The 26151-nt window shown below is 44.2% G+C and overlaps 1 protein-coding gene across 3 annotated transcripts in view; it reads left to right on the top strand.

The window, feature by feature from the left end:
* Positions 1-26151, top strand: part of cxadr (CXADR Ig-like cell adhesion molecule) — a 98703-nt gene that overhangs the window by 61588 nt on the left and 10964 nt on the right. For 2 of the 3 annotated variants that reach the window (XM_080203377.1, XM_080203379.1), the window contains exons 2-7: positions 7624-7790; positions 11665-11869; positions 13291-13443; positions 14617-14739; positions 16288-16426; positions 17900-22281. In XM_080203377.1, coding sequence (XP_080059503.1) covers positions 7624-7790; positions 11665-11869; positions 13291-13443; positions 14617-14739; positions 16288-16426; positions 17900-18170 — 1058 coding nt within the window. In that variant the 3' untranslated portion in view covers positions 18171-22281. Of the gene's footprint in view, positions 1-7623; positions 7791-11664; positions 11870-13290; positions 13444-14616; positions 14740-16287; positions 16427-17899; positions 22282-26151 lie in introns of those variants that run through there. The other variant, XM_080203378.1, reaches the window with a different exon arrangement.

Consider the following 26151-nt stretch of genomic DNA (forward strand, 5'->3'; position numbering starts at 1 on the left):
GCTCTTTGATGAGAGCAGAGGGGAGCGAACATGCTTCACATAGGCTGCCTCAGTGTCTGTGATGTGAGTGCCTGATTTTTTCTTTCCCCCCTCCCTTCAATTCAGGAAAGGAGAATGAAACCTTCAAGTGACCTCACCCAAGTCAGGGTCACATCAATCAATGGGAATTCCGATAGGAAGATTTGATGCCTGGGAATTTCCTGTCCTTCCAACCAGTGGGATCTTCTGGTCCCGTCAAAGGCGCACACGCACACACGCACGCGCACGCACACACACACACACACACACACACACACACACACACCTGAGTCACTAAATTGGGGTCACACCAGGAAGACGTTTGGGTATGATTGAAGTACATGGTGTTCTGCTGAGATTTCCTCCTCTTAAGAGGTCCAAGTACCCTCCCTGAGTGATGAAGTGTCATGCATTTGGCTGCATGATTGATTGCTCTGGTTCTCCAAAGAAATTTTCTGGTCGCCTCACTACAGGAAGGACGTGGAAGCTATTGAGAGGGCGCAGAGGAGATTTACAAGGATGTTGCCTGGATTGGGAGGCATGCCTTATGAAGATAGGTTGAGGGAGCTAGGTCTCTTCTCCCTGGAGAGACGAAGGTTAAGAGGCGACCTGATAGCGGCTTATAAAATGTTGAGAGGTATATTTAGGGTGGATTCTCGGAGGCTATTTCCCAGGGCCGAAATGGTTGCTACGAGAGGACACAGGTTTAAGGTGCTGGGAAGCAAGTGCAGAGGAGATGTTAGGGGTAAGTTTTTCATTCAGAGGGTGGTGAGTGAGTGGAATCGACTGCCATCAGTGGTGGGAGAGGCGAACTCGCTGGGGTCTTTTAAAAGAGTTCTGGATGAGTACGTGGGAGTTAATGGGATTGGGAGTTACAGATAGTTCTGTGGCCTGGTAGATATGGATATGATCAATGCAACTTGTGGGCCGAAGGGCCTGTTTATGCTGTAGTGTTCTTTGTTCTATGTTTAAATGAGTATGAGCTGCAAGTACTTTTACATGCAACTTTGCAAGATGAATGGGAAAGTATTTTAAGAGCTGGACAGAAATTTTGTTTTCAGCTCATTTTCTTGGCACCTTTTGTGGTCAGCTATTCCTGATTTTCCAAATGGAACACACTCACACTCTGAAGGTCCCAATCTTTGATCCATCCCGTATGAGGTTACTTTTTATGTGCTGGGAAGTATTCAATGGCTAGAAAATAAAGAACTTGTGCGGCACGTACTATGATGCCCAGGAATGCCAGACTGCTTTAAGGATTTGAGATGTAGTCACTGGTGTGATGTAACATATCCACATGTGGAGTGATGATTACTAATGCTCGTAAAGTATGTTGTGGCTGATGGTTGGGTGTGGGTGGGGATGGCGTTATGGTTCATTCATCTGCCAAGTACATGCAAAATCATGATCTTGAGGCCAAACATATTGGGTCTTTATAAACACTGGGTTGATTAACACTCTTCCACAGATGTCATCTCGCTTCTGAAAAACAATGGCAAACTTTCTTCAGTCTTTGCATCTGCACACAGAGAAATCCATGTTCCCCGTGCACTGGCTTTCGGCCAGTGTGCAGGTGGAAACATCTCTTAACCTGACACAGTAGGTCAGTCTAAAAAGAAGAATTTATAAATCAGTAAGGGTCTTCCGATGCAGTGAAAATATCGCAAAACCCTTAATACGTTAAGATAACCAGACGGTGAGTTCCGAAGAGAAGGGAATGCTGCAAAGGGTTGTGGAGGGACACTTGGAGACAAGGAATTTGAATAAAGCGAATAGGCAACAAGGTGAAAGGAAAACTTACAAAAGGAATTTGATTGCCATTGTTTCGCAAATTTTCTTCAATGACACTAACTGGGCAGCAATAAGCCAGCACGGATACAATGACCGAATGGCCTCCCTTTGCGCTATATGTTTCTAACTGACTGACTGCTTGTAGTAGGCGTTAAGGAATTTGATTACGAAAATAATGGTCTGAAATATTGGATGAATTTTACAGTGGGAATGAAAATTGCTACTGCAGATGTTAAACCTTATAAAGCCAAACATTTTCTTTCAAGCACTGTGCTTATTTGCTCTGCTGTTCCCCTCTAAGATTGCCCAATTATCATATCATATAGAATCACAGAATCTCTACAGTGCAGAAAGAGGCCATTTGGCCCATTGGGCCTGCAATGAGATTGCCCAATTATCATATCATATAGAATCACAGAATCTCTACCGTGCAGAAAGAGGCCATTTGGCCCATTGGGCCTGCAATGACCACAATCCCACTCGGGCCTTATCCCCATAATCCTATATATTTACCCTGGCTAATCCCCTTGACACAGAAGGGCAATTTAGCATGGCCAATCCACCTAACCCGCACACCTTCGGACTGTTGGAAGAAACTGGAGCACCCGGAGGAAACCCATGCAGACACAGGGAGAACATGCAAACTCCACCCAGACAGTGACTCATGCTGGGAATCGAACCATGTCCCTGGTGCTGTGAGGCAGCGGTGCTAACCACTGTGCCACCCCGTGTGTTTAGTTTGGATTGTGGGACACTTCATTGGTTCTATTGGTAAAGTCACTTAACCGTATAGATCCTGGACTCTGCTGGGACAACATGACATTTGGTAACAGTAGTCGTGGTGTGCTGGCTGAAGGCTGATCTTCTACAATCTTTTGCTGGAAAAATATATGTGGATGAAAAGATTCGAAGCCAATGACATTGGCGGGTCAAATTCCTGGAATTATCTGAAGCATCAGAAGATGATCTTCACCAGACAGACTGCAGAGATTCAAGAAAGTGGCCCACCACCACCTGGCCATAGAAAGGTTGCAGCATAGAAGGAGGTCATTCAACCCATCTTGTCCATGCCAGCCTGAGGGCACCCAGGTGCCCTTTCTATTCCCACCTCCCTGCACCCAGCGCATAACCCTTGTTGCAGAGCAACTTAGGATGACCAGTGAATGCTAGACTTGCCAGCAGCACCCACACCCAGCGACTGAGCTTGAAGAAACATATGAGGTAGCCCAATGGCACTGTGGTTAGTGCTGATACCTCACAGTGCCAGGGACCCAGGTTCGATTCCCGGCTCGGGTCTCTGTCTGTGCACAGTCTGCACGTTCTCCCACTATCTGAGTAGGTTTGCTTCGGTTTCCTCCCACAGTCCAAAAGATGTGCTGGTTAAGTGCTCATGCTAAATTGGCCCTCGATGTACCTGAACAGGCGCCAGAGTGTGGCAACTAGGGGATTTTCACAGTAACTTCATTGCAGTGTGAATGTAAGTCTACTTGTGACACTAATGAATAAACTTAAAACTTTATATTCACCTTATCTCTCATTCTTGTCAGGAGCTTGCCAAATTACGTGTTGATGATGTCTGTACTGCCTGACACTCTGCTTTTCGGCAGGAACTTATTCTCTGTGTTTGCATGAGAACAAGCTTTCCCGAGTTCTTTATTTCTGTGAAATCTGGGCACCCTTGGTATTTAAATCCTTAACTGAGACGGCACGAGTTAACTTCACCTACTTCCCATTGTAGCCCTGACTTTCATTTTTCTGATCGCTTCCGAATGAACTTATTCGGAGCTGACCTTAGCTGAAGTTTGGTGCTTGGTGACCTTTCCTGTGTGTTTTTTCCTTATTTATTCTCCTACGAACTTTGCCTAGCATCAGAAACACTTCAATCTGGAACAGCCTGCAAGTAAAACACATGGTGCCTTGGGCTGCAATGCTTTATATGGGCAAAACAAGTGAGAAAGTAGCTGGCAGCTCCACTTCACTTCACTTCTCTCTTGAGATTTCGTTCCAATTTTTTTGAAAAGTGGGAGACAAAAATGTATCGTTATTCAGCTGTATTCATGCACCATTGACTTCAGTGTCTGAGGTATGGGCCACATTGGCTGCTCCAAGAACCTGAAGGTGAACTTGTCAGGATTTGCCAAGCCTGGCACCTAGAGAAAACTGGTTAAAAACCTGGTTCTCCCAGGTTTACAGTCATCCTTGTTGCGGAGGTTGTCACAGCCAGCGCTCGTCTCCAAACCATCTGAAAAGTAACACTGTGCCCCTGACAAGAGCTTGAATCATAGAGACCAACAAAATAGAAGGAGGCCATTCTTAAAAGTTTATTCATTAGTGTCATAATTAGGCTTACATTAACACTGCAATGAAGTCACTGTGAAAATCCCACTTGTCGCCACGCTCCGGCGCCTGTTCGGGTACACTGAGGGAGAATTTAGCAAGGCCAATGCACCTAACCGGCACGTTTTTCGATCTGTGGGAGGAAACCAGAGCATTGGAGGAAACCCACGGGGAGAATGTGCAAACCCCACACAGAGTGATCCAAGCCGGAAATGGAACCCAGGTCCCTGGTGCTGTGAGGCAGTGGTGCTAACCACTGTGCCCACCCTTTGCTCTTTGAAAGCTCAGCCGGGGCCCACTCTGCCCCCGTACCCCTTTAAGGTCCTCGTTCCTGTCCAACACTCTCTTTTAAAAATCCCTTTCCACCATCTTTACCTAGAAGCATACGTTGAAACTAGGAGGAGGAGTAGGCCATTCGGCCCTTCGAACCTGCTCCACCATTCATTATGGTCGTGGCTGATCCCACCTTGATCCCACCTTCTGCCCATATCTCTTGATTCATTTAACCCCAAGAGCTATAACTAATTCCTCCTTAAAATCACATAATGTTTTGGCCTCAGCTACTGTCTGTGGGAGTGAATTCCACACACTCACCACTCCCTGGGTGAAGAAATTTCTTCTCCCGTCAGTCCTAAAAGGTTTACCCCTTAACCTCAAACTATGACCCCTAGTTCTGGGCTTCCCCCACCATTGGAAACATTTTTCCGAATCTACTCTGTCTAACCCTGTTAGAATTTAGTAAGTCTGAATGAGGTCCCCTCTCACTCTTCTAAACTCCAATGAATTCTAACTGACTTAGTCTCTCCTCATTTGACAGACCTACCATCCTATCAGTCAGTCTGGTAAACCTTTGCTGCACTCCCACTATAGCAAGGACATCCTTCCTCAGATAAGGACACCAAAAACTCCAGGTGTGTCCTTTCCAACATCCTGTGCAAATGCAGTGAAACATCCCTATTCCTATACTCATCTTTGCAAGCTAGAGCATTCCAGATCCTGATTATTTGGTGAAAAATATTCCCCTCATCTCCCTTTGATATGATCTTGATTATTGGTCCACTGACCAGAAGGACATAGTTTTTCTTTGTCTTTGCATTATTTTGAAAACTTTCAATTGAAGCAGATTTTGACCTTTGCTGTTCCATGGACTACGATACTAGCCTTTTCTAGGTGTGAAGCTTAGTTTTTAGACTGCAGACGTATGCTGGTATTTGGTTCACACCTGTTTGTTACTACTGCATTAAACAAGTTACGGGGTAGGCATGTTGCTGTGAAGAACCCTCTCCCGCACCCCTCCATAAAGAGAGAGGTCATCCCATAATTAAAAGCAGAAATAAAAACAGAAAATGCTGGATAAACACAGCAGGTTTGCAGCATCTGTAGAAGCTCAGCTAATGTTTCTGATCTAAACGATTCTTCTACACTTCTGTGTTTTTATTACTGACGCATCACTGACTGATAACAGTTGTACAACATCTGCGTCATACATCAGCATGTTCCATGTGGGTGGCACAGTGCTTTGCACTGCTGCCTCTCAGCACCAGAGACGCGCTTTGGTTCCAGCCTCGGGCCTATGTCTGTGTGGAGTTTGCACATTCTCCCTGTGTCTGCGTGGGTTTCCTCCGGATACTCCGGTGGATTGGCCATGTTAAATTGACCCTTAGTGTCAGGGGGATTAGCTGGGATAAATGCATGGGGTTATGGGAATAGGGCCTGGGTGGGATTGTGGTCAGTACAGACTCGATGGGCTGAATGACCCCCCTTTTGCATTGTCAGGATTCTAGGATTCTGTGATTCTATGAACAGGTTATATTACGGTACCCTTTGAATCTTCCAGTGTGGTATTCAGAATTGTCAACAATGTTCCTGGGGAGCAATCCTTGCACTGAGCAGTGAGCTATACTCACTGGAGCAGAGGTGGGGCTGCATCTCTGAATCATGCTTCCTTTGCACATCGGTCTTGTTAGACAGATTCTGGTTAGAATTCTTGTTAGAGTTGAGCAATCATGACCTGAAGTAGGCGTCAGCTGTTGCTTAGTGAGTAGCAGTCTTGTTTCTGAGTTGGAAGGTTACCACTCCAGGGGCTGGAGCGTGTAACCCAGGTGGACACTTCATGGGACGCACCATCTTTTAGAAGAGAGGTTAAGCTGAGGTCTCCAACCTTGGAACTGCATTAGATTAAGACAAATGCTCCTCAGTGGAGAGACAAACATTTATTCCTCACCCAGCATCACTGAAACAGCTTATCTGTCCGGTGTTACTTTGCTGTTTGTAGGAATTTGCTGTGTACAAATTCAATCTTCACAGAATCACCTTCGGCCCATCAACTCTGCACCAACGTGAAGCGTTTGACATACCAACTAATCCAATTTACAAGTACTTGGCTCCTAGCCTTGAATCTTATGACCATGGACTGAGTGCTGCTAAATAAGATTAGATAGCTAGGGAGAGGAGTTTTTTTTTACGTGTTGGTGCAGATTCAATGGACTGAAGGCATCTTCTACACTCTGTAATACTGTGAATATTGAACTTATAGAATCATCAAACCCTACAGTGCACAAAGAGGCTGTTCAGCCCATTGAGTCTGCACCGACCACAATCCCACCCAGGCCCTACCCCTATATTATACCCACTAATCCCTCTAACCTACACATCCCTGGGCACTAAGGGGCAATTTCTTAGCATGGCCAATCAACCTAACCCGCATATCATTGGACTGTGGGAACTTGGTCTTGTTCAATAACGACAATCCCATGAATAAGATCAAATTCATTTAATACGTGCCCAAATATTTGATAAGTTATAGAAGATGCTTAATAATTTATATATTAATAAGAATTATCACCTGCAAATAGTAAAATAAAGAAATTACACTTTGGACACAGGTAGCGCACGGCTCTCTGTCAATGTTGTGTGCAATTAGCACGCACCTCGCTTCATGTGCCCTTGTTTTATACGTGTAACATTTCAATCGTAGAGAGAGGGGAAAAAAGCTGCATAGATGGAAACCAGCAGATTATGGTAATCCTGTGCATGGGCAACAGCCAATAGTTGTGGGCCGCATTCAGAACTCAGATGGGCCGCATGTGACCTCCAGGCTGCTGAGCTGTAAACATGAGTGCAAACATCTTATCATTGCAGATATATCTTCAAACTCTTGTAAGTAAACCTGTTGCGGACTTAGAAACTGGGGTCATCTTGGCATTGTTCTGAAACGTAGAAGTATCCAACTAGGGGTGCACAAAAGGCAGAAGCATGGCTATGTGTGTGTGTGTGTGTGTGTGTGCGCGTGTGAAAGAATGCCCAAGAGCTTGCACAGCACTCTAAGCTCTTCTGCAGAATGGGTAGCTGCTAGTGTACTCCTGTTGCCAGCTCAGGCAACTTTGAAGAGAGGGAGAGCCAACGACATGTTGTGTGATGTTCTCAAGTTCTTTGCTGCACAGCAGAACGCTGAAGTAACTTTATTTTGTGCTGCAGGTTCGTCGCGGGGGTTGGAAATCCTCCCAACGGCAGACCGCGTAGAGGCTGGTGATGGAGACAGCGTGATGTTACCATGCCAGTTCAAGCTCGCCAGCACAGACATCGGGCCGTTGGATATCGAGTGGTCACGCACTTCCAATGATCCCGCAGATTCACCATCCATTGTGGGTATTAAACCTGAGATTTCACCATCTAAATGTTATGAACTGAGGTGAAGTAATTGGTCAGTTATTTAAAACTGGTCCACTAACCTGTCAAGCTAGCTCAGAGTTTGGACAATTCTGGCAATCCGACTGAATGTCAATGTTGTATTTGTGCGTGCTTGTTTCCTTCTCTTCACTTGCTTTGTATTGTTGCCCTGGTGTTTGTGCTTTGACAATTTTTGCTTTCTATCTGTGCAAACACTTCATCTATCTGTCCTGCCCTCTGTGGGAGGGATTTTACAGCTTCGCTTGAGCGAGACTAGAAATTCTTGTCCGAGGTCAACGGACTTATCCATTGTCTGCCCCTTGCCCGCTTCGATGCCAGGGCAGGTGGGCGATAAAATTCCGGCATGTTTCTTCCACCTGCCCTACGTAATCGCTTCCTGATTAGTTCACCCCCTCTTGCTTATCAAGCAGAATATTCCCTATAGAGAAGAATAGAACATAGAACACTACAGTGCAGAACAGGCCCTTCGGCCCACGATGTTGCGCTGACCAGTTACAAAACAATGACCCACTAACCTAAATCAATCCCTTCTCGTCCATAAACCTATCCACGGATCTCTTAAACGCCCCCAAACTAGGCGCATTTACAACTGCAGCAGGCAGGGCATTCCAATCCCTCACCACCCTCTGGGTAAAGAACCTACCCCTGACATCCGTCCTATAACTACCACCCCTTAATTTAAAGCCATGCCCCCTCGTGCTAGATTTCTCCATCAGAGGAAAAAGGCTATTACTATCCACCCTATCTAAACCTCTAATCATCTTATATGTTTCAATAAGATCCCCTCTTAGCCGCCTTCTTTCCAGTGAAAACAACCCCAAATCCCTCAGCCTCTCCTCATAGGACCTCCCCTCCATACCAGGCAACATCCTGGTAAACCTCCTCTGCACCCTCTCCAAAGCCTCCACATCCTTCCTATAATGTGGGGACCAGAACTGCACACAGTACTCCAAGTGCGGCCGCACCAGAGTTGTGTACAGTTGCAACATGACGCTGCGACTCCTAAATTCAATCCCCCTACCAATAAACGCCAAGACACCGTATGCCTTCTTAACAACCTTATCTACTTGACTCCCAACTTTCAGGGATCTATGTACACATACACCTAGATCCCTCTGCTCATCCACACTATTCAAAGTCCTCCCGTTAGCCCTATATTCGACACATCTGTTATTCCTACCAAAGTGAATTACCTCACACTTCTCTGCATTAAACTCCATCCGCCACCTCTCGGCCCAGCTCTGCAACCTGTCTAAGTCTTCCTGCAAACTATGAGACCCTTCATCACTATCTACCACACCTCCGACTTTGGTGTCATCAGCAAACTTACTAATCCACCCAACTATACCCTCATCCAGATCATTAATAAAAATTACAAACAGCAGTGGCCCCAAAACAGATCCCTGAGGCACACCACTCGTAACCGAACTCCATGATGAATATTTACCATCAACCACCACCCTCTGTCTCCTATCCGCTAGCCAATTCCTGATCCAATTCCCTAGATCACCCCCAATCCCATACACCTGCATTTTCTGCAGAATATCAGGTGATTTCATCCAAACACTGGATTTTGAGAGCTGAGAGGGTTGATGCTGTTGTTTACCCATGATGGAGAATCTACTGAAGTAGATTATTACTCTAGTCCCAAATAAAGACTATATCGCAGGCACTCCCTCAGCAATCACCCTCATCTGAGCTCAAGGCAGCAACTTCACAGATACTTATTCTGGGTCTGAGAAAATGAATCACATCTTCCCCCAAGGAAAGTCACTATTAAGAGATATGACCCTTTTTCAGCCTGTTAAATAATTTGATGGCCAAGTTATAACCTCCTGGATATCATGACCCCGGGGTGGGGGGGTCACTCTTCAAAAATTGTATCCTCCAATTTCCAAAAATAGGAGAGGTGGGTTCTTATACTGCGTGCAGATGACCACAAGAGATGTGATACTTCAACAAGTTTACTGTAGTATTTAACACACAATACACTTAAAAGTACAACACAACATTAATGACTATGAAAGATAAAAAACATAATTTTAGTTCTAATGCAGAACCCAATAAAACTTTAAAAATACAACTCAGCAGTAAATAACAATTTAAGAATACCCATCGGTAATCAAAGTAATGTTTCACCCAAATCCCAGAGTGAATCCGTTGTTGGGCTGTTGGATACAAAAACTGTCTGCTTTCCGATATCCAATCTCAGCCTCAAATCCACCTTCCTGCCAGTTCTCCGAAGTCCTTCAAACTCATTACTAGTTAAAAATCTGTCCCCTCTTCCTTAAATTTACTCAAAGTCCCGGCATCCACCAAACTCTGGGGGAGTGAATTCCACAGACTCTCCATCCTTTGAGAAAAGTAATTTCACCTCAACTCTGTTTTAAATCTGCCACCCCTTATCTTAAAACTATAACCTCTTGCCCCACAAGAAGAAACATCCTCTCCGCGTCTACAATGTCAATCCCCTCTTATCACCTGTATACGTCAATTAGATCTCCTTTCACTCTTCTAAACCCCAGAGAGTACTGGCCTAAACTGGCCGATCTCTCTTTGTAAGACAAACCCCTTCATCTCTGGAATAACATGATAAAAACTTATAAAGATCTTTTGAAAATGACTTGAGAGCTTTTTTTCTTATTCTTCCTCAGTGTGAAGAGAACTTGAAAGGCTCTGGTGTTACTTTGTGCATGGTACAGACAACAGCTGTTTAACATCTGTTGAAACCAAAGCTGTCAGCTAGTGCTGCTGTGTATATGCTTTAAGGCATATACAGTAAAAATGGCTAGACATGAATATGTGTCTGCTTTCTCAATTCTAAAGGTTTAAGGTGCTGGGGAGCAGGTACAGAGGAGATGTCAGGGGTAAGTTTTTCACTCAGAGGGTGGTGAGTGAGTGGGATCGGCTGCCGTCGGTGGTGGTGGAGGCGAACTCGCTGGGGTCTTTTAAGAGACTTCTGGCTGAGAACATGGGATTTAATGGGATTGAGAATTATGGATAGGCCTGGTAGGATTGGATATGATCAGTGCAACTTGTGGGCCGAAGGGCCTGTTTGTGCCGTAGTGTTCTATGAACTAAAGCATAATAATAAATACTAATGAATACTACCTATTTATTTGTGTATTTCCTCCATGATGCAGCATGGGGTCATGGTCTCTGGATAAGGACTTAGCCATTTAACACTGAGATGAGGAGGAATTTTTTGGCTGGTTTGTAAATTATTTTGGAATTCCCTATCCCAGAAAACTATGGATGCTCAGATTATAATCAAGATAGATTATAGAATCAAAGAATGCCTACAGAATAGAAGGAGGCCATTTGGCCCATCAAGTCTGGGTCTCCCACCCAGGCCCTATCCCCTTATTTACACAGCTAATCCACCCACCCCACCACCCCGCCCCTGTACATTAAGGAGCAATTAACCTAACCCGCACATCTTTAGCCTGTGGGAGAAAACTGAAGCACCTGGAGGAAACCCGCACAGACACGGGGAGGATGTGCAGATTCTACAGTCACCCAAGGTCAGAAATTAACCTGGGTCATTTAGCGCTCGAGAAAGCTGAGCTAACCTTTGGACTTGTAAGGGAATTGAGGAGATGGGGCTCGGGTGGGAAAGTGGAGGTGATAAGGAAAATCAGCCACATCTTAGTGAATGATGGACCATCTTAAGGGCTTTTTTGGCCTACTCCTATTTCTTATGTTATTAATGTCACAAAGCCCACCTCTCCCTGTCTTCCATCATTCTACCTGTTTGGGTGAACTTGTCACTGTCTTAATTGACTCACCTGGGCTGCTTAATGACTGGAGTGTTTTACAATAAAACAGGTCATTGACTATTCGGGGGACAGGATCTATGAAACACAGCTTGAAGATATGAAAGGCCGTGTGCACTTCAGCTCATCAGATCCCAAAATGGGCGACGCTTCACTCAACATCACAAGGTTGAAACCCAGCGATTCGAGAAGGTACCATTGCAAAGTGAAGAAGTCTCCCGGTTCAAAGACCGTATCGATGACACTGGATGTTTTGGGTAAGGACGTTGTCTTTGGTGGCATCAAACAAGTTGATTGTTGACTGGTTTGCTAATTGTTGGCAACAAACCCTTGCCCTGATGACTGGGGCATGTTTATTGGTCCTCCACCTCACATGACAGTTAACATGAGTCAGGTGCAGGAGGATATAGCCAAGGTTGGAAAGGTCAGGAGTGGAGATGATCTAAAGGGGAAACGTTGCAAGGAGGTGAAATTATTTTGGTGATTGTAAGAACCTAAAGATAATGGATGGAATAGCAGATTAATGTGGACTGTGAATTTTGACCAAGAGAAAAATAATGGCAGTGTGAGGCCACCGACGATTGACGGTGAGTATGTGAGGCTTTGCACTTCTTTCAGTGTGTCTTCCTGCTCCTTATGGCACACAGGTGATAGAAACGGTAGTTGTTCATAGAGTCTGCAGTTCCTGCCCCCTTTTCACTGTTGGGCTTTCCAAACCCTGAAATATCAGTGGGGAAGACAACAGGGAATCTCCAATTGAGCTCTTACTATCATTGGTGCTTGATTTTAAATATTGTACGTCAGTTATGTACCTCAACATCCACCACCATTATAATGGCAACCCATGTGTCGTATCCTTCATATTTAATTCTTCAGTCGGTTCTGCCACCTATCGTAGGGATGCGATCAATATCTATGTTTCACCGTTCAACTAGACAATTCAGCCCACTCAGAATCTTAGATGTTTATAGCATGGAAACAGGGCCTTCAGCCCAACTTATCCATGCCACCCCCTTTTTTTTTTAACCACTAAGCTATCCCAATTGCCCATGTTTGGCTCATATCCCTCTCTACCCATCTTACCCACGAAACTGTCTAAATGCTTTTTTAAAGATAAAATTGTACACACCTCTACTACTACCTCTGGCAGCTTGTTCCAGACACTCACCACCCTCTGTGTGAAAAAATTGCCCCTCTGGACCCTTTTGTATCTCTCCCTCTCACCTTAAACCTATGCTCTCTAGTTTTAGACTCTCCTACCTTTGGGAAAAGGTATTGACTCTCGAGCTGATCTGTGCCCTTCATTATTTCATAGACCTCTATAAGATCACCCCACAGCTTTCTATGCTCCAGAGGAAAAAGTTCCAGTCTATCCTTATAACTCAAACCATCCCAGTAAATCTTTTCTGCACTCTTTCTAATTTAATAATATCCCCAGGAACTTCCCTTTGTCCCAAACAGATAAATGTTTCTCAATCACCACACAACTGTCTGAGCTCTAGCATATGTTTCGCCATCCACACATTGAAATTCATCAAATATAAATTGTCTGTGCATCTTCCTCCTTTCACTCACCTGCTTCCTGGGGTTGTCATCATTCCCAACATGCGACGGGACTTCAGCTTATCTCTGCCCTACACAATCCTGAATGCTTTTGTGCTTTGCGTTTGTTCCACAGTGAAACCATCCAAGCCAATATGCTCCGTGGAAGGAGATCAAGAAGTTGGAAAAGATTTAACACTGAAATGTTTAAGCGAAGGAACCCTCCCAATCCTCTATACTTGGACCAGAGAGGGATCTTCAACTTTATTGCCTGCCACTGCAGTTTCAGGTAAACGTGTTTTACAGTGAACTCGCTGGGACTGTGTATGTGTGTAAACACAGTGATGGGTGAGGGTGTGTTAATGTAAGGCACTACCATTCGTTTGCATTGTAGTGGGAGATAGGCCTTCAGATACATGTGTTGATGGTTGTTATCTACCCTACTGCCTGGCAAAGCTACCACCTTGAATGGGAAGGCACTTGCATGGCATGGAAGCATTCACCGCCCTCTGTCTGAATAGCACGCCTGCTGGAAATGAAAATCAAAATAGAAAATGCTGGAAATATTCAGCGTGTCTGGCAACACATGTTCAGAGAAAAATGGCATGAAAAAGCTCAGATCGATGCCATTCGGGGCGCAGCTGGTTTTAAGCAAGTTACAGATGTAGAGAGAAAGTGGAAAGGAAGGGTCTGTGACCAGGCGGTAGTTAAGAGAGATTAAATGGCTCAAGGAATGATAATACGAGATGAAAGGGAGTAGTAATGGGGCAAGTTTTTTTTTAAAGAAGCTGAATCTAGAGATGTAAACAGGGAGGTAGAATTGTTAATATGCAATTGATGAAATATGATTGGGGCAGAGGTTATGAGCTGAAATTGTCAAAAACAAAACATTGCATCTGGATAACTGTACCGTGCCTAACCGAAAGACAAATTGCTGCTATTCAAATTAACTTCAACTCTCACTGCCGCAGTGTCAGTCAACTGGCAGCTCAAGCTTACGCCTGCAGACTAAATGTAGGTGTTCCATCGAGCAGTCATCCGTTCTGTGCTTGATCTACCCGGTGTAGAGGCGACAGTGTTATGGGCAATGGATACAATACATTGAATTCAGCGAATGAGCAATTACTCCTGCCTGACTGTTGTCCTCTGGCTTGCTCTGTCTGTACCTCCTCATTCTCTGATGCATCCGCTACTGTACCAAAATTGCCCCCCTCATTCCTTCAATTCAACCATCACATTCCCCGTGCCCACCAGTCCTGAGATTGAGGCTCGTGGGACCTAAATTTAGAGATGTGAAATGATGCTGGACCCTCCATTCGCCCATCCCTTGCTGCCTTTTGCCCTTCACAGACTTTTGAAACCCAGGTGTGACTGTCACCAAACAGCCAGCTTATGATTTTATCTTGTTGCCACTCACCCAGCTTTCTCTTATTTTAAACAATTGTTTTCTTTTTCTGTGCAGATCGGGTACTGGGAACTCTGAACGTGAAAAATGCTTCAGCGAGTTACTCCGGCGACTACAAGTGCGAGGCTCGCAACAAAATTGCGAGCTCACAGTGTTATGTCAAATTGTTAGTCACTGCCCGTAAGTAGTTTATTTCCAGTGCTGGTTTATTATTATTGTCCTTTTCCGGAATTCTTTCCCAGTGGTTTTTAGCCCCAGGTTTGCTTCCCTGAGGCAGAAGTTTGGAGAAGTAGAAAGATAAAGGCTTGCGGGGTGGCAGAGTAGCACAGTGGTTAGCACTGCTGCTTCACAGCTCCAGGGACCTGGGTTCAATTCTGGCCCCGGGTCACTGCCTGTGTGGAGTTTGCACATTCTCCCCGTGTCTGTATGGGTTTCCTCTGGGTGCTCCAGTCCAAAGATGTGCAGGTTAGGTTGATTGGCCATGCTAAATTGCCCCTTAGTGTCCTGAGGTGCGTAGGTTAGAGAGATTAGCAGGTAAAATATGTAGGGATGTAGGGTAGAGCCTGGGTAGGATTGTGGTTGGTGCAGACTCGATGGGCCAAATGGCCTCTTTCTGCACTGTAGGATTTCTATGATTTTTACAGCACCTTTTAACGATTAGCACGGTAGCACAGTAGTTAGCACTACTTCCCCACAGTGCCAGGGATCTGGGTTCAATTCCCGGCTTGGGTCACTGTCTGTGTGGAGTTTGCAGTTTCTCCCTGTTACTGCGTGGTTTTCTTCGGGTGCTCCATTTTTCCTCCCAGAAAGATGTGCTGGTTAGATGCATTGCCCGTGCTAAATTCTCCCTCAGTGGACCCAAACAGGCACTGGAGAGTGGCGACTGGGTATTCTCTCAATAACTTCATTGCAGTGTTAATGTAAGCCCACTTGTGACGCTAATAAATAAATTTTAAATTTCTATCTTTGTTTGTTCCAAATGGACTTGCAAAGTGTAGTCACAATCAGTGATATGGCAGCCAATTTACAGGCGATAAACTCCCACAGTTAATGATCGGATAGTCTGGGATTTTATTGTGGTTTAGATCGATGAACTCCCAGGATTGCCTTCCTTGAAGGGCATTCATAAACCAGTTGGGTTTTCTTGACAGTGTGTAGCTTACCGTCATTTTTGTTCTTGCATTTGCCCGTAAACTATTGTAGCTTTGGCAACTCTGGCTCCCTATCTGGGCAATATTGAAAGAAAAGGTGAGATGCAAAGAACTGTCTTTCTCAATGCAGTGAGTTATTTTAATCCGACAAAGTGCTGCCTGGAAGGATGGTGGAAGCAGATTTAATAGTAAGTTTCAAAACTAAATCGGGTAAATACTGTGGGGACGTGTTAGCAGGGGCATTGGGAAAGGACAGCGGAAAGGATAGATCTTTCAAAAGAGTGAATATAACGGGCAGAATGGTCTCCCAGGCTGTGTGATTCTTCATGTGAAAATAGCCATTCTGGGTGTATTTAAGATTGTTGGGAGTCTTGGAATTCTTAATATCACTTAGTACCTTCTGGAGGTGAGTTACAGAATTATTACAGTGCAAGTGTAGATCATTTGGCCCACCATGAGCAATGCAGATTGATGGGGGGGGCAAGGGAAGTGGAAAATGTGTGTTTATTGTGGAAATGTTATTGATTTCTTCACCAAGTAAGAACTGAAGTTCCTCACGTTACTTATTTATTTCAAGCATCGAACAATGCTGGGAAGGTCGCGGGAATCGTGATAGCAGTGCTGCTGATTTTAATCTTACTGGCCGTTGGCATGTGGTTCCTATTTTGGAGAAAGAAGAAGAAAACCTACGAGAAGGAGCAGCCCTATGAAATAAGGTGACAGCAGTTTCCCCTCCCCTCTTGGAGTTGACTTGTCAGCCTGTATCTCCTGTAGTATGAAATGTTGCGATTGTTTGAAATTTGGCATTCTTGTGTCTGTCCTGGTATGTGCAAGACCAAAAAGTTTTGGTGACGTGCCTTGCTTGTTAGCACTTTTAAATCTGCTCAAAGGAGAGCGTTTTTGTTTTATTCATTCATGGGATGCGGGCATTGCTGGCGGAGCCAGCATTCATTACCTATCCTTGAGGGTATTTTTGAGAGTCAGCTACATTGCTGTGGCTCTAGAGTCACATAAAGGCCAGACCAGGTAAGGAGAGCAAATTTCCTCCCCTAAAGGGCATTAGTGAGCCAGGTGGATTTTTATGGCCATTGACAGTGGCTTCATGGTCATATTACGGTCATGTTTTAATTCCAGAATTGTTTTATTGGATTCAGATTTCACCTCATCAGCCATAGTGAGATTTGAACGCAGGTCTTTGGAACATTACCCTGGGTCTTTGGATTACAAGTCCAACGACGCTACCACTTCGCCACTGCCTCCCCCCCCCCAGTCTCTGCACAGCACAGAGTCCCTCATTCCTTTTACCATTCCAGAAAATCTCCTTTTCACCACCTCCAAGGTTTTGGAAGACTCCCTAAAGTGTGATGGCTGGAAAAGCTGTTAGTGCTAAATTCCGTATGAAGAGTATCAGCTGCGGCTCAGCAAGTAGCATTCTGAGTCAGCAGGTCATGGACCTGAACACATAATCAAAGCTGACACTTCACTGCAGTATCTAATGGAGTGAAATAGTGTCTCAGGTGCTGTCTTTCAGAGGAGTCGTCATGTGCTCTAAGGCAGACATTGAAGATCACATGATATTACTGTTTCTCGGAAGGGCAAGTGAGTTATTCCAGGTTCCGAGTCCATATTTCAACTGGGATGGAGATGCCGGGGTTTGACTGGAGCGGGCACAGTTAGAAGCCTTTCACCACCAGGTTAAAGTCCAACAGATTTATTTGGAATCCCGGCTTTTAGAGCGCTGCTCCTTCATCAGGTGAATGGAGGTAGGTTCACAAACATGGCATATATAGGCAAAGATACAACTGCAAGATAATTACAGATTGGAATGTGAAGAACGGTTGGAAGAATCGTGTAAAGATCACATTCCAACCCTATTTTTGTGAATCTATCTCCACGCACCTGATGAAGGAGCAGCGCTCTGAACATTCGTGATTCCTGGTTAAGATGTTGTGAGATTTCTTAATATTTCAACAAACGTCACAAAAGGAAAACGGATTATCACGTTGTTTAATTATGGAGCTGTCAAATTTCCTACATTTATAAGAATCTACTTCAAAAGTCCGTCATTGGCTGTGAAGTGCTTTCCAATCTCCAGTAGCAATAAAAGAAACTTTGTACGTGCAAAAGTCTTGTAGATTCTGTTTGTTTACATTGTATTTAAATGATGCCTTGCTCCCTCCTCTTAACAGAGAGGATGTTCCTGCCCCAAAAAGTCGTGTTTCGACGGCCCGAAGCTACACGGTGGATTCTCAGCGTTCTTCCCTGGGCTCCATGTCTCCCTCCAACATGGAACCCTACAAGACCCATTATGACCGGCTGGCAACTGACGACCTGGAACGTCTGCCCAATCACAGCCCGAACATCAACCCTTCATTCAAGGTAGCTGCCCCTAGTCTGAATCGGATGGGGGCTGTTCCTGTCATGATTCCAGCACAGCATCGTGATGGTTCCATTGTGTAGCGCACAATTCGAAAACAAACTCTCTTGCCTCTTTAATACACAACACAAACTGAGGAATATTTACCGGTTGAAAACTCATCAATGTCAACCTTACCAAGATTTGCCTTTTGTACTGTATGTACGTTTAGAAAGTGCCCTGGTTTTAATCTTCCCTGAAATTACTAAGAATTTTCTGTATTTGGCAAGAGTTTTGTATGTGTGATTTTAGTTTTATATATATATATTTTTTAGGAAGCTCTCATGCAAACACACCAGAAAATCCTTTGGCGATTGCCCCAGTACATAGTGAATCTGTTGGTTTCAGTTAGGGCTGTAATGAAGAGGTTGCAGTGGGGAGGGTGGGTGGGTCTGGTGTGATGGTAGGGTGAAGGGGATGAAACACAAAACAGCCAGGGTTCTTGCTCCTCATCAGCATCTAATGAGCACCATTTAGTGGTGCACTTTCTTGGTGTGGAGCAGCTTTTGATTAGGTTATAAAAATTGTCAGGGCAGTTGTTGAGGCAGGTACGATGTATTTATATCCCGGCAGTTCAGCTGAACCAAAATGCTTCCATTAAGTCTCTCATTGGTACAGTTTACTGCACCCTTAACGTCAACACTATAGAAGCTGAAATGACAGCCTTCACTCTTTATTTGGCTATAACTTTATTTTCTTATTTCTACTGTTTCTTTCAGGGGCGAGGAGGGAGGGAAAGGACAGAGGTGTATGTTTATGATTTTTCTTTAAGTTGTTCAAAGTCCTGGGTTGTTCTCCGTGGGTGACTCTTATCCCACTCTTTTGCTCGGCCTACCCATGGTCTCTGAAGCATCCTTTGTCTTTCTGTTAATATTGGAAAATAAATGGTTTTTAGGATTGGTTAAGGTGTGTGATTTATCACTAGTAGGACAGAGTTTCACGCAAACCTTTTTATATTAAAAAAAATTATTTGCATTACCTTGTTAAGTTAGTGTTTTTGCATTTTGTACTGTTTTGTTCAAGCTTTTTGTGTAGGAAAAAATGGTTGAGACCTTGATGAAGTGAAAAAGGACTAAGGACTTGGTGTCTTGAGATGTTTATTTGACTTGGATGACTGACTCCATTGTGGTTCAATGGCCGAGATGCTTGGTCGAGTAAGATGAATCGATCGCAGGTGCGATGGCCCCAGTGGCCTATTTCTGTACTGTATTATTTTATGATTCTTGTAAGGATTGAAAGGGCACAGTGTCAATTGTTAGGTGTGTCGGGTGGCTGGAATTGGTGATCTTGCTGACCCTGAGCAAGCAGGAGGGTGGGTCGGAGGAGGGAAGGTAAAGCTGCTCCCCTTCCCCTGTAGCCTGGTGACCCACCACACTTCTTTAAAAAAAAGAGGAAGGTGTGCAAACTGCTGAATGAGAAGGAACGGTGGAGGCACAGATATGGTTAAAGAACCAGTGGAGAATACCAATGAAACACAGAGTTTTAGACTTCGGGGAGGTGCATATACTGGGCTTAATTACAAAACAGAATCGGGGGTGGTTTGTGATGCACCTCCACAGTCAGAAAGACAGAGCTGTCGCCATCTTGCCTCATGTAGGTGGCCACTTGAGGATGTTAGGCACTTGTATGACGGCTATCACTGTAGCTGTATATTTATGGAAGAGGAGAGGCTGTGGGAGAGGGAATAACTTGTGTCATTTCTGTGCCATTTGTTAGATGAACAAATGATTCGGACATGACTGTGCTATCTCAGCTGATCGTCAAAATTTATTTTTAAATTGAATAGATCAATTCCGTTTATAGTAAAATTCCAGCCTGAAGCTTTCCCATTGGGTGGTACTCTTTTTTTTTGAGGAGGTGCTTGGAGCTACCAAAAACAGAGCGGTGGTTTTATTACCCATCTTTCTTTGAAAAAAATGCCAACGAGTGTATTCGTTATCCCTAACCTTTGGTATGAAACCTGGTGAGTTTTCAGATTTGTTATGTAAATGTTTTGTAATAAATTGGAAGTTGTATTTTAGTGTTGAACTGTTTTGTGAATGTTGTTCTCATCTTACCAATGTGTCAGTGTGGGGTCGGCTATATGAAGAATTTAATATTAGTGATTACTAATGAGGACTTGCTGAGAAAATGGCTAATGTTGCAAACACTAATGTGGAATTTAAAGTTTGTGTGATGTTGACTTTAATTGTAGCTAGTCTGTCTGGAACGCTGTAGATGCTTTTGCCGGAATTTTACTGGCACACCCACCCCGATTCTGAGAGCGGATGAAGCTCGGAGAATGGCATTCTCCATTGGCCTAGGATGGAATCGTACGAACCTCAGATTGATATGCCAGTAAAATTCCGCCCTTTGTGGTCCATTTTAGAATAACTCTATTTCTATTGCCAGAAAGTGGAATGAGAATAGGGTCAATCCCCATGTCCTTCTCTGGCTAGTGTTTCAGTTTGATTGTATAGAAGCTTTCTTCTTTCCCTGGCTTTAATTGTTATGCATTAAATGAAATTATCGAAGTCTTGAGTACATTTACATTTGGTGTAAAATGTTCCTCGATTTGAGTCTCGATGTCTTTGAGTTTGCTAATCTTAGAGAGTGTAATGGTTTGGGAAATGTCTTCCGTGTCATGGGCTAGCAGATGTGACAGGGACTGGTGTGGAGCAGGGATGTGCCCGTCTCTCCTAGTTGTTGGCCTTTGTTGAGAGAGCAGCTATGTGTATGGGTGAAGACTGGATCCAACCTACTGCAGTCAGATACTCGGCTGAAATGTCACAGCTAGGATCGGTGAACACCCAACTGGGATACCAGAGAGCAGTCAAATCTCTGACAGAAATCCATTCAGCACGTACATCTCCACCAAGTGAGAGGATGGATAGAGGTTAGAGGTACAGCTTCAGCTTAACCAGAGTGCTGCTAGGAATGAGAGACTTCAGTCACGTGGAGGGATTGGAGAGAGTGACATTCTTCCCGCTTAGAGCAGAAAGATTCAGGAATGTCCTTCAGAGAGGTCATTCAAAATTGGTGGAACAAATAGAGAAAGTCTTGCTTTCTTGTGCAAGCTGTAGGAAAAATGAATACCACAAGAAGAAGAGGTGAAATGAGGATCAATTTCTTACAGTGTTGGGCTTTTCCTGGGAAAATGTAGAAAATATTAACAGGAGGAGTTTATACAGCTCTTTGAGCTGCTCTGCCATTCAATATGATCATGGCTGTTCCTCTGTCTCAAAACAGAAACAAATCCGACAACACCAGTTTAACGTCCAAACAGGTTTATTTGTAGCAAAAGCCGCAAGCTTTCGGGACAGCCTGTCCCTTCGTCAGGTGGCTGGATGTTCCGGCATCTCCACATCATGACCTCTGTCTCAATACCAGACTCTTGCTCTCTCTCCCGTACCCCTTGCTGCCTTTTAGAGTCTAGAAATCTATCTATTTCTTTCTTAAACATATTCAGCGATTTTGCCTCCACAGCCTTCTGTGGTAGAGGATTCTTTATGTGCTGCAATAATTTTGTGATTCTGTGACATCAGCAGATGTTATTTCCCTTTTCTATTTATCACCCTCCAGCTGTCAGGATTCCACTTTTTCCATGTCTGGTTTGTGCAGAGAAAGCTGTTCTCTGTTGACATGATGTTGTGGGTATTGGATGGGAACGGTCCAATCAGCCAGAGTTCCTGCTCCTCATTGACAGTCAAGTAGCCGTCTTAGAAAGGGCTCATGGACATTGGGTGAGGGGTGGAGCGGGGGGTGTGGGGGAGGTGGTGGTGTTTGGGACCAGGGATGGAATAGTCAAGGCTGCCACTCATCATCATTGCATATGAAGAATGATCACTTGGACTCATCAGTACCCATGGAAAAATATTGCAGGGAAAAAAGTGTGAGCTTTGAGAAATGGGGAGAGGGTTTGGGGGGAGTGAGGGCTTGGGCATTGTTGGACAAGAAAACACATGTGAAGGAAATTCTGCTTTCAGCCAACATGTAACCACGGTGAAGGCTGCACTGTAGAATGTAAACTATTAATGAAGGTCGTACACACTGATTCTCCCACCACCTTCTGTTGTACTTTGTACTGATTTGTACCTTTTACCTTTTGGAGAGGTATTTTTTTGTAATTATACCTGTTATTTCTGAAGTTTGAATAAAGGTTTGAGATGATGGAAACCCTGGCTGTTTGGTGTTTTGTAAGGGTTTAAAGGTCAGTCTAATCCATTCTGACAAGGAGCAGCCTGAATTTGGGAAGGTGTTTCTTCTGCTCTTTCAGTAAATAGAAAAATGTACACGTGGATTCCTTGAGAATTCAGCGTAATGTAGGAATAAGAGGAGACCGTTCTGCCACTCAGTTAGATCATGGCTCATCTGTATTTCACCTCTGCCTCAGTACCTTTATTCTTCAAGGGATTTTTCTTAATCTTAGTTTTGAACTTCTGACCACCGTTAGTGCAATGTTTCTTTAGGGAGAGAGTTCCATATCTCCATTAGTCTTTTTCCTGACATCATCCTAATGGCCTCATTTTAAAAAGTAGCATCATGAAGGGAATGAAGATAACTGTCACCATAATTATCCAGCCACACAACCAACTCTCAGGTTCTGGCCTTTCCAAATCATGCTAGATTGCCCTTAGTGTCATGGGGACTAGCCAGGGTAAATGCATGGGGAATAGGGTCTGGGTGGGATTGTTGTCAGTGCAGGCTCAATGAGCTGAATGGTCTCCTTCTGCACTGTAGGCATTCTGTGATAACCAAATCATAGATTTTGGTCTTTCCAAATCTGTCTTTTCCTTTAATGTTAAGAATATTCTGAGCTGAGTCACTGGCTTGATGTGTGCAATTTGTTTGTAACAAATTTGCTTGACTTTTAACGAGAGGCCAGATAGACTGGGACTTTGTTCCCTGGAGTGTACGAGACTTATAGAGGTCTACAAAATAATGAGGGGCACAAATCAGCTGGATAATCAATATCTTTTCCCAAAGGTAGGGGAGTCTAAAACTAGAAGTCATAGGTTTAAGGTGAGAGCGGTGAGATACAAAAGGGCCCAGAAGGGCAATTCTTTCACACACAGGGTGGTGAGTGTCTGGAACAAGCTGCTGGGACGATAATGGCACCCGTACCACTGTTGTGCACATCAGCTGAATTCATGTATAAAACAAAAACTGTATTTGTGTTTTGACCCGTAACTGTTGAGGCAAAGGTTTCATTGTAGAAGTCCTGATGTGCACCTTTGATCATACTTCTGATCTCTGATGATCTGAAGTCTGGAAGCTTTAGCCCTGTTTGTAATGTGGCTACAGAGGAAGGCAGACGCAGGAAACTTTGCAAAAAGTGGTTCCTAACTCCTCAAAACCTAAATCTGTAACTTCTGCCACCTCAGCCTCTCCTGTGTTTAGAGAGTTCCACTTCTCACCATCCAGCCCATGCTCCAAAACTGAAAACAGAATGTCTACTACTTGACGTGATTCCACAATTGGGCAGGACTTGCTGAATAATCCCGAGTGTGCTAAGGCCTGCACTAACAACCTATTTAAGATAATCAGTCAAGCTGATAACATGACTCATTTACACATTGCTAGGAATTATGTGCACCCATACACAAGAGTCTATTCTCTGCAAGCAAAAGGAATATACTCAAGCGTTGCATTTTTTTTAATTACCAGGGAGCTTGGGAATCCTGTCGTTTTCTGCATGGCAACACAGTGGCCAATCTAAGTTAACCCGCCAAATGCACTTTTCTCCCATGTTATAAATTGTGGTGATTGTTTGAAATTTGGCATTCTTATACTTGTCCTGATGAGTGCAAAATGAAAAGCTTCAGCACGTCTCTCTTTTCAGCAAGATTCAAGTTCTGCGCTATCACGCGGCTAATAATACCGATGCTGATGGGTTTGACATTAATGGTGCATTGGGGGTTCTTGTTTATGATGGACGTGGTCATTGGCAAGCACTTGTGTGGTGTAAATATTAACAGGATGATATCCTTGGACAGTTTCGTTTTTGAATATTGAGCAGAATTGCTCCACCACACGTCTGAGCAGGAAAGGTCATTGATTGGAGAGTTCACGACAGTCGTGCCAAGGGCACAGTCTTGAGATTCTCTGGAGTAGTTGTGCGTAGCTTGGGATAATCACCATTTTTAGCAGATAGATCAGCCATGATCGAGTTGAGTGGCAGAACTGGCTTGAAGGGCTGAACGCTATTAACTGAGAGAGGGCAATGTGCAACAAGATGCCCTTGTACAGCAGTCATTGAAAGTAAGCATGCAGGTGCAGCAGGCAGTGAAGAAGGCAAATGGCATGTTGCCCGTCGTAGTGAGATGATTTGACTACAGAAGCAGGGATGTCTTGCTGCAATTATACAGGGCCTGCAACTTAGTGTGCGGTTTTGATCTCCTTACCTGAGGAAGGATGTTCTTGCAAAGGAGGAAGTACAGCAAAGGCTCACCAGACTGATTCCTGGAATGATGGGACTGACGAATGAGGAGAGATTGAGTCGGTAAGGATTGTATTCACTGGAGCTCTGAAGAATGAGGAGGGAAATCTCATCGAAACTGATAAGATTCTAACAGGACTAGACAAGGTAGATGCAAGAAGGGTGTTCCCGATTGGTGGGGGAGTCCAGTCTGAGGATACAGGGTAGACCGTTTAGAACAGAGATGCAGAGAAATTTCTTCACCCAGAGAGTGGTAAGTCTATGGAATTCTCTACCTCAGAAAACAGTTGCGGCCAAAACCTTGTATGTTTTCAAGAAGGCTTAGATACAGTTGTTGGGGTGAAGAAGGTCAAAAGATAAGGGGGATTTGGGGGGGGAACCAGAATATTGAGTTGGATGATTAACTATGATCATGGTGAATGGCAGAGCAGGCTCAAAGGGCCGAATGGCCTACTCCTGCTCCTGTTTTCTATGGTTCTAACTCTTGTGAGAAAGGTTAATGTGATTTTCTCATTGCCGTCTTGTCTACTTTGGCTCCTAGCTTGAGATTGAGATATGTGCAATTTGAGTGCCATTTTTTGTGAAACACAATAGTGATGACACTTCAAAAAGAAAATACATTATTGACTATAAACAGCTTCAGGACATTTTGAAAATGCAAGTTTCTTTTTGCAGACAGATTAATTAACAAGTCTACTTCTGCACTGCGAATTTGTCAACTGAACAGGGGGAGGGTTTTAAAAGTAACAGCTTTGAGTTTTTGTTGCGGTAAAAGATCAAGTGGAAAGTTTGGATTCCAAAGATTGAGATATTCTAAGAATAGCATTGACGCTTTTGTTCTCCAGAAGCTTCACTTAACCACTCTTTTATCCTGATGCTGTATTTTGCCACACCCTGTGATACCTAGGATAGGGTTCAGGTTTACAGGTAAAGGTGATGTTTCACATTGTTCAGTTTTGGTTGCTAGGTGATCGTTTAGCAAGGTCACAAAGCTGAAAAAAACCTGCTCAGGGTTGAAGACTGCTAATTCAACCACAAACATTCCCTTTTTTGTGTAGTTTAAAGAAAAGAATTGTTGTTGTCAGCTTTTCATTTCTATATTAATTTTTAAACCTTGCATCAAAGTTCTCAATCTGCCTTGGAGGTATTTGAACTTTATTCTCTAGAAGTAAGGCAGCACGGCGGCACAGTGGTTAGCAATGCTTTGACAAAGGGTCATCTGGACTCGAAGCATCAGCTCTTTTCTCTCCTTACAGATGCTATCAGACCTGCTGAGATTTTCCAGCATTTTCTCTTGGTTTAGCACCGCTGCCTCACAGCACCAGGGACCTGGATTCAATTCTGGTCTTGATCACTGTCTGTGTGGAGTTTGCATGTTCTTCCCATGTCTACGCAGATTTCCTCTGGATGCTCTGGTTTCCTCCCATGATCCACAAAGATGTGCGGGTTAGGTTCATTGGCCATGCTAAATTGCCCCTTGGCGTCAGGGGGAATTAGCAAGGTAAATACATGGGGTTACGGTGATAGTGCCTGGGTGGAATTGTTGTCAATGCAGGATCAATGGGCCAAATGGTGGTTTCCTGCACTGTAGGAACCATTGTATGAGA

The sequence above is a fragment of the Carcharhinus amblyrhynchos genome, chromosome 15 (genome assembly GCF_965287045.1).
Source record: "Carcharhinus amblyrhynchos chromosome 15, sCarAmb.v2.hapA, whole genome shotgun sequence".
Taxonomy (NCBI): Eukaryota; Metazoa; Chordata; class Chondrichthyes; order Carcharhiniformes; family Carcharhinidae; genus Carcharhinus; species Carcharhinus amblyrhynchos.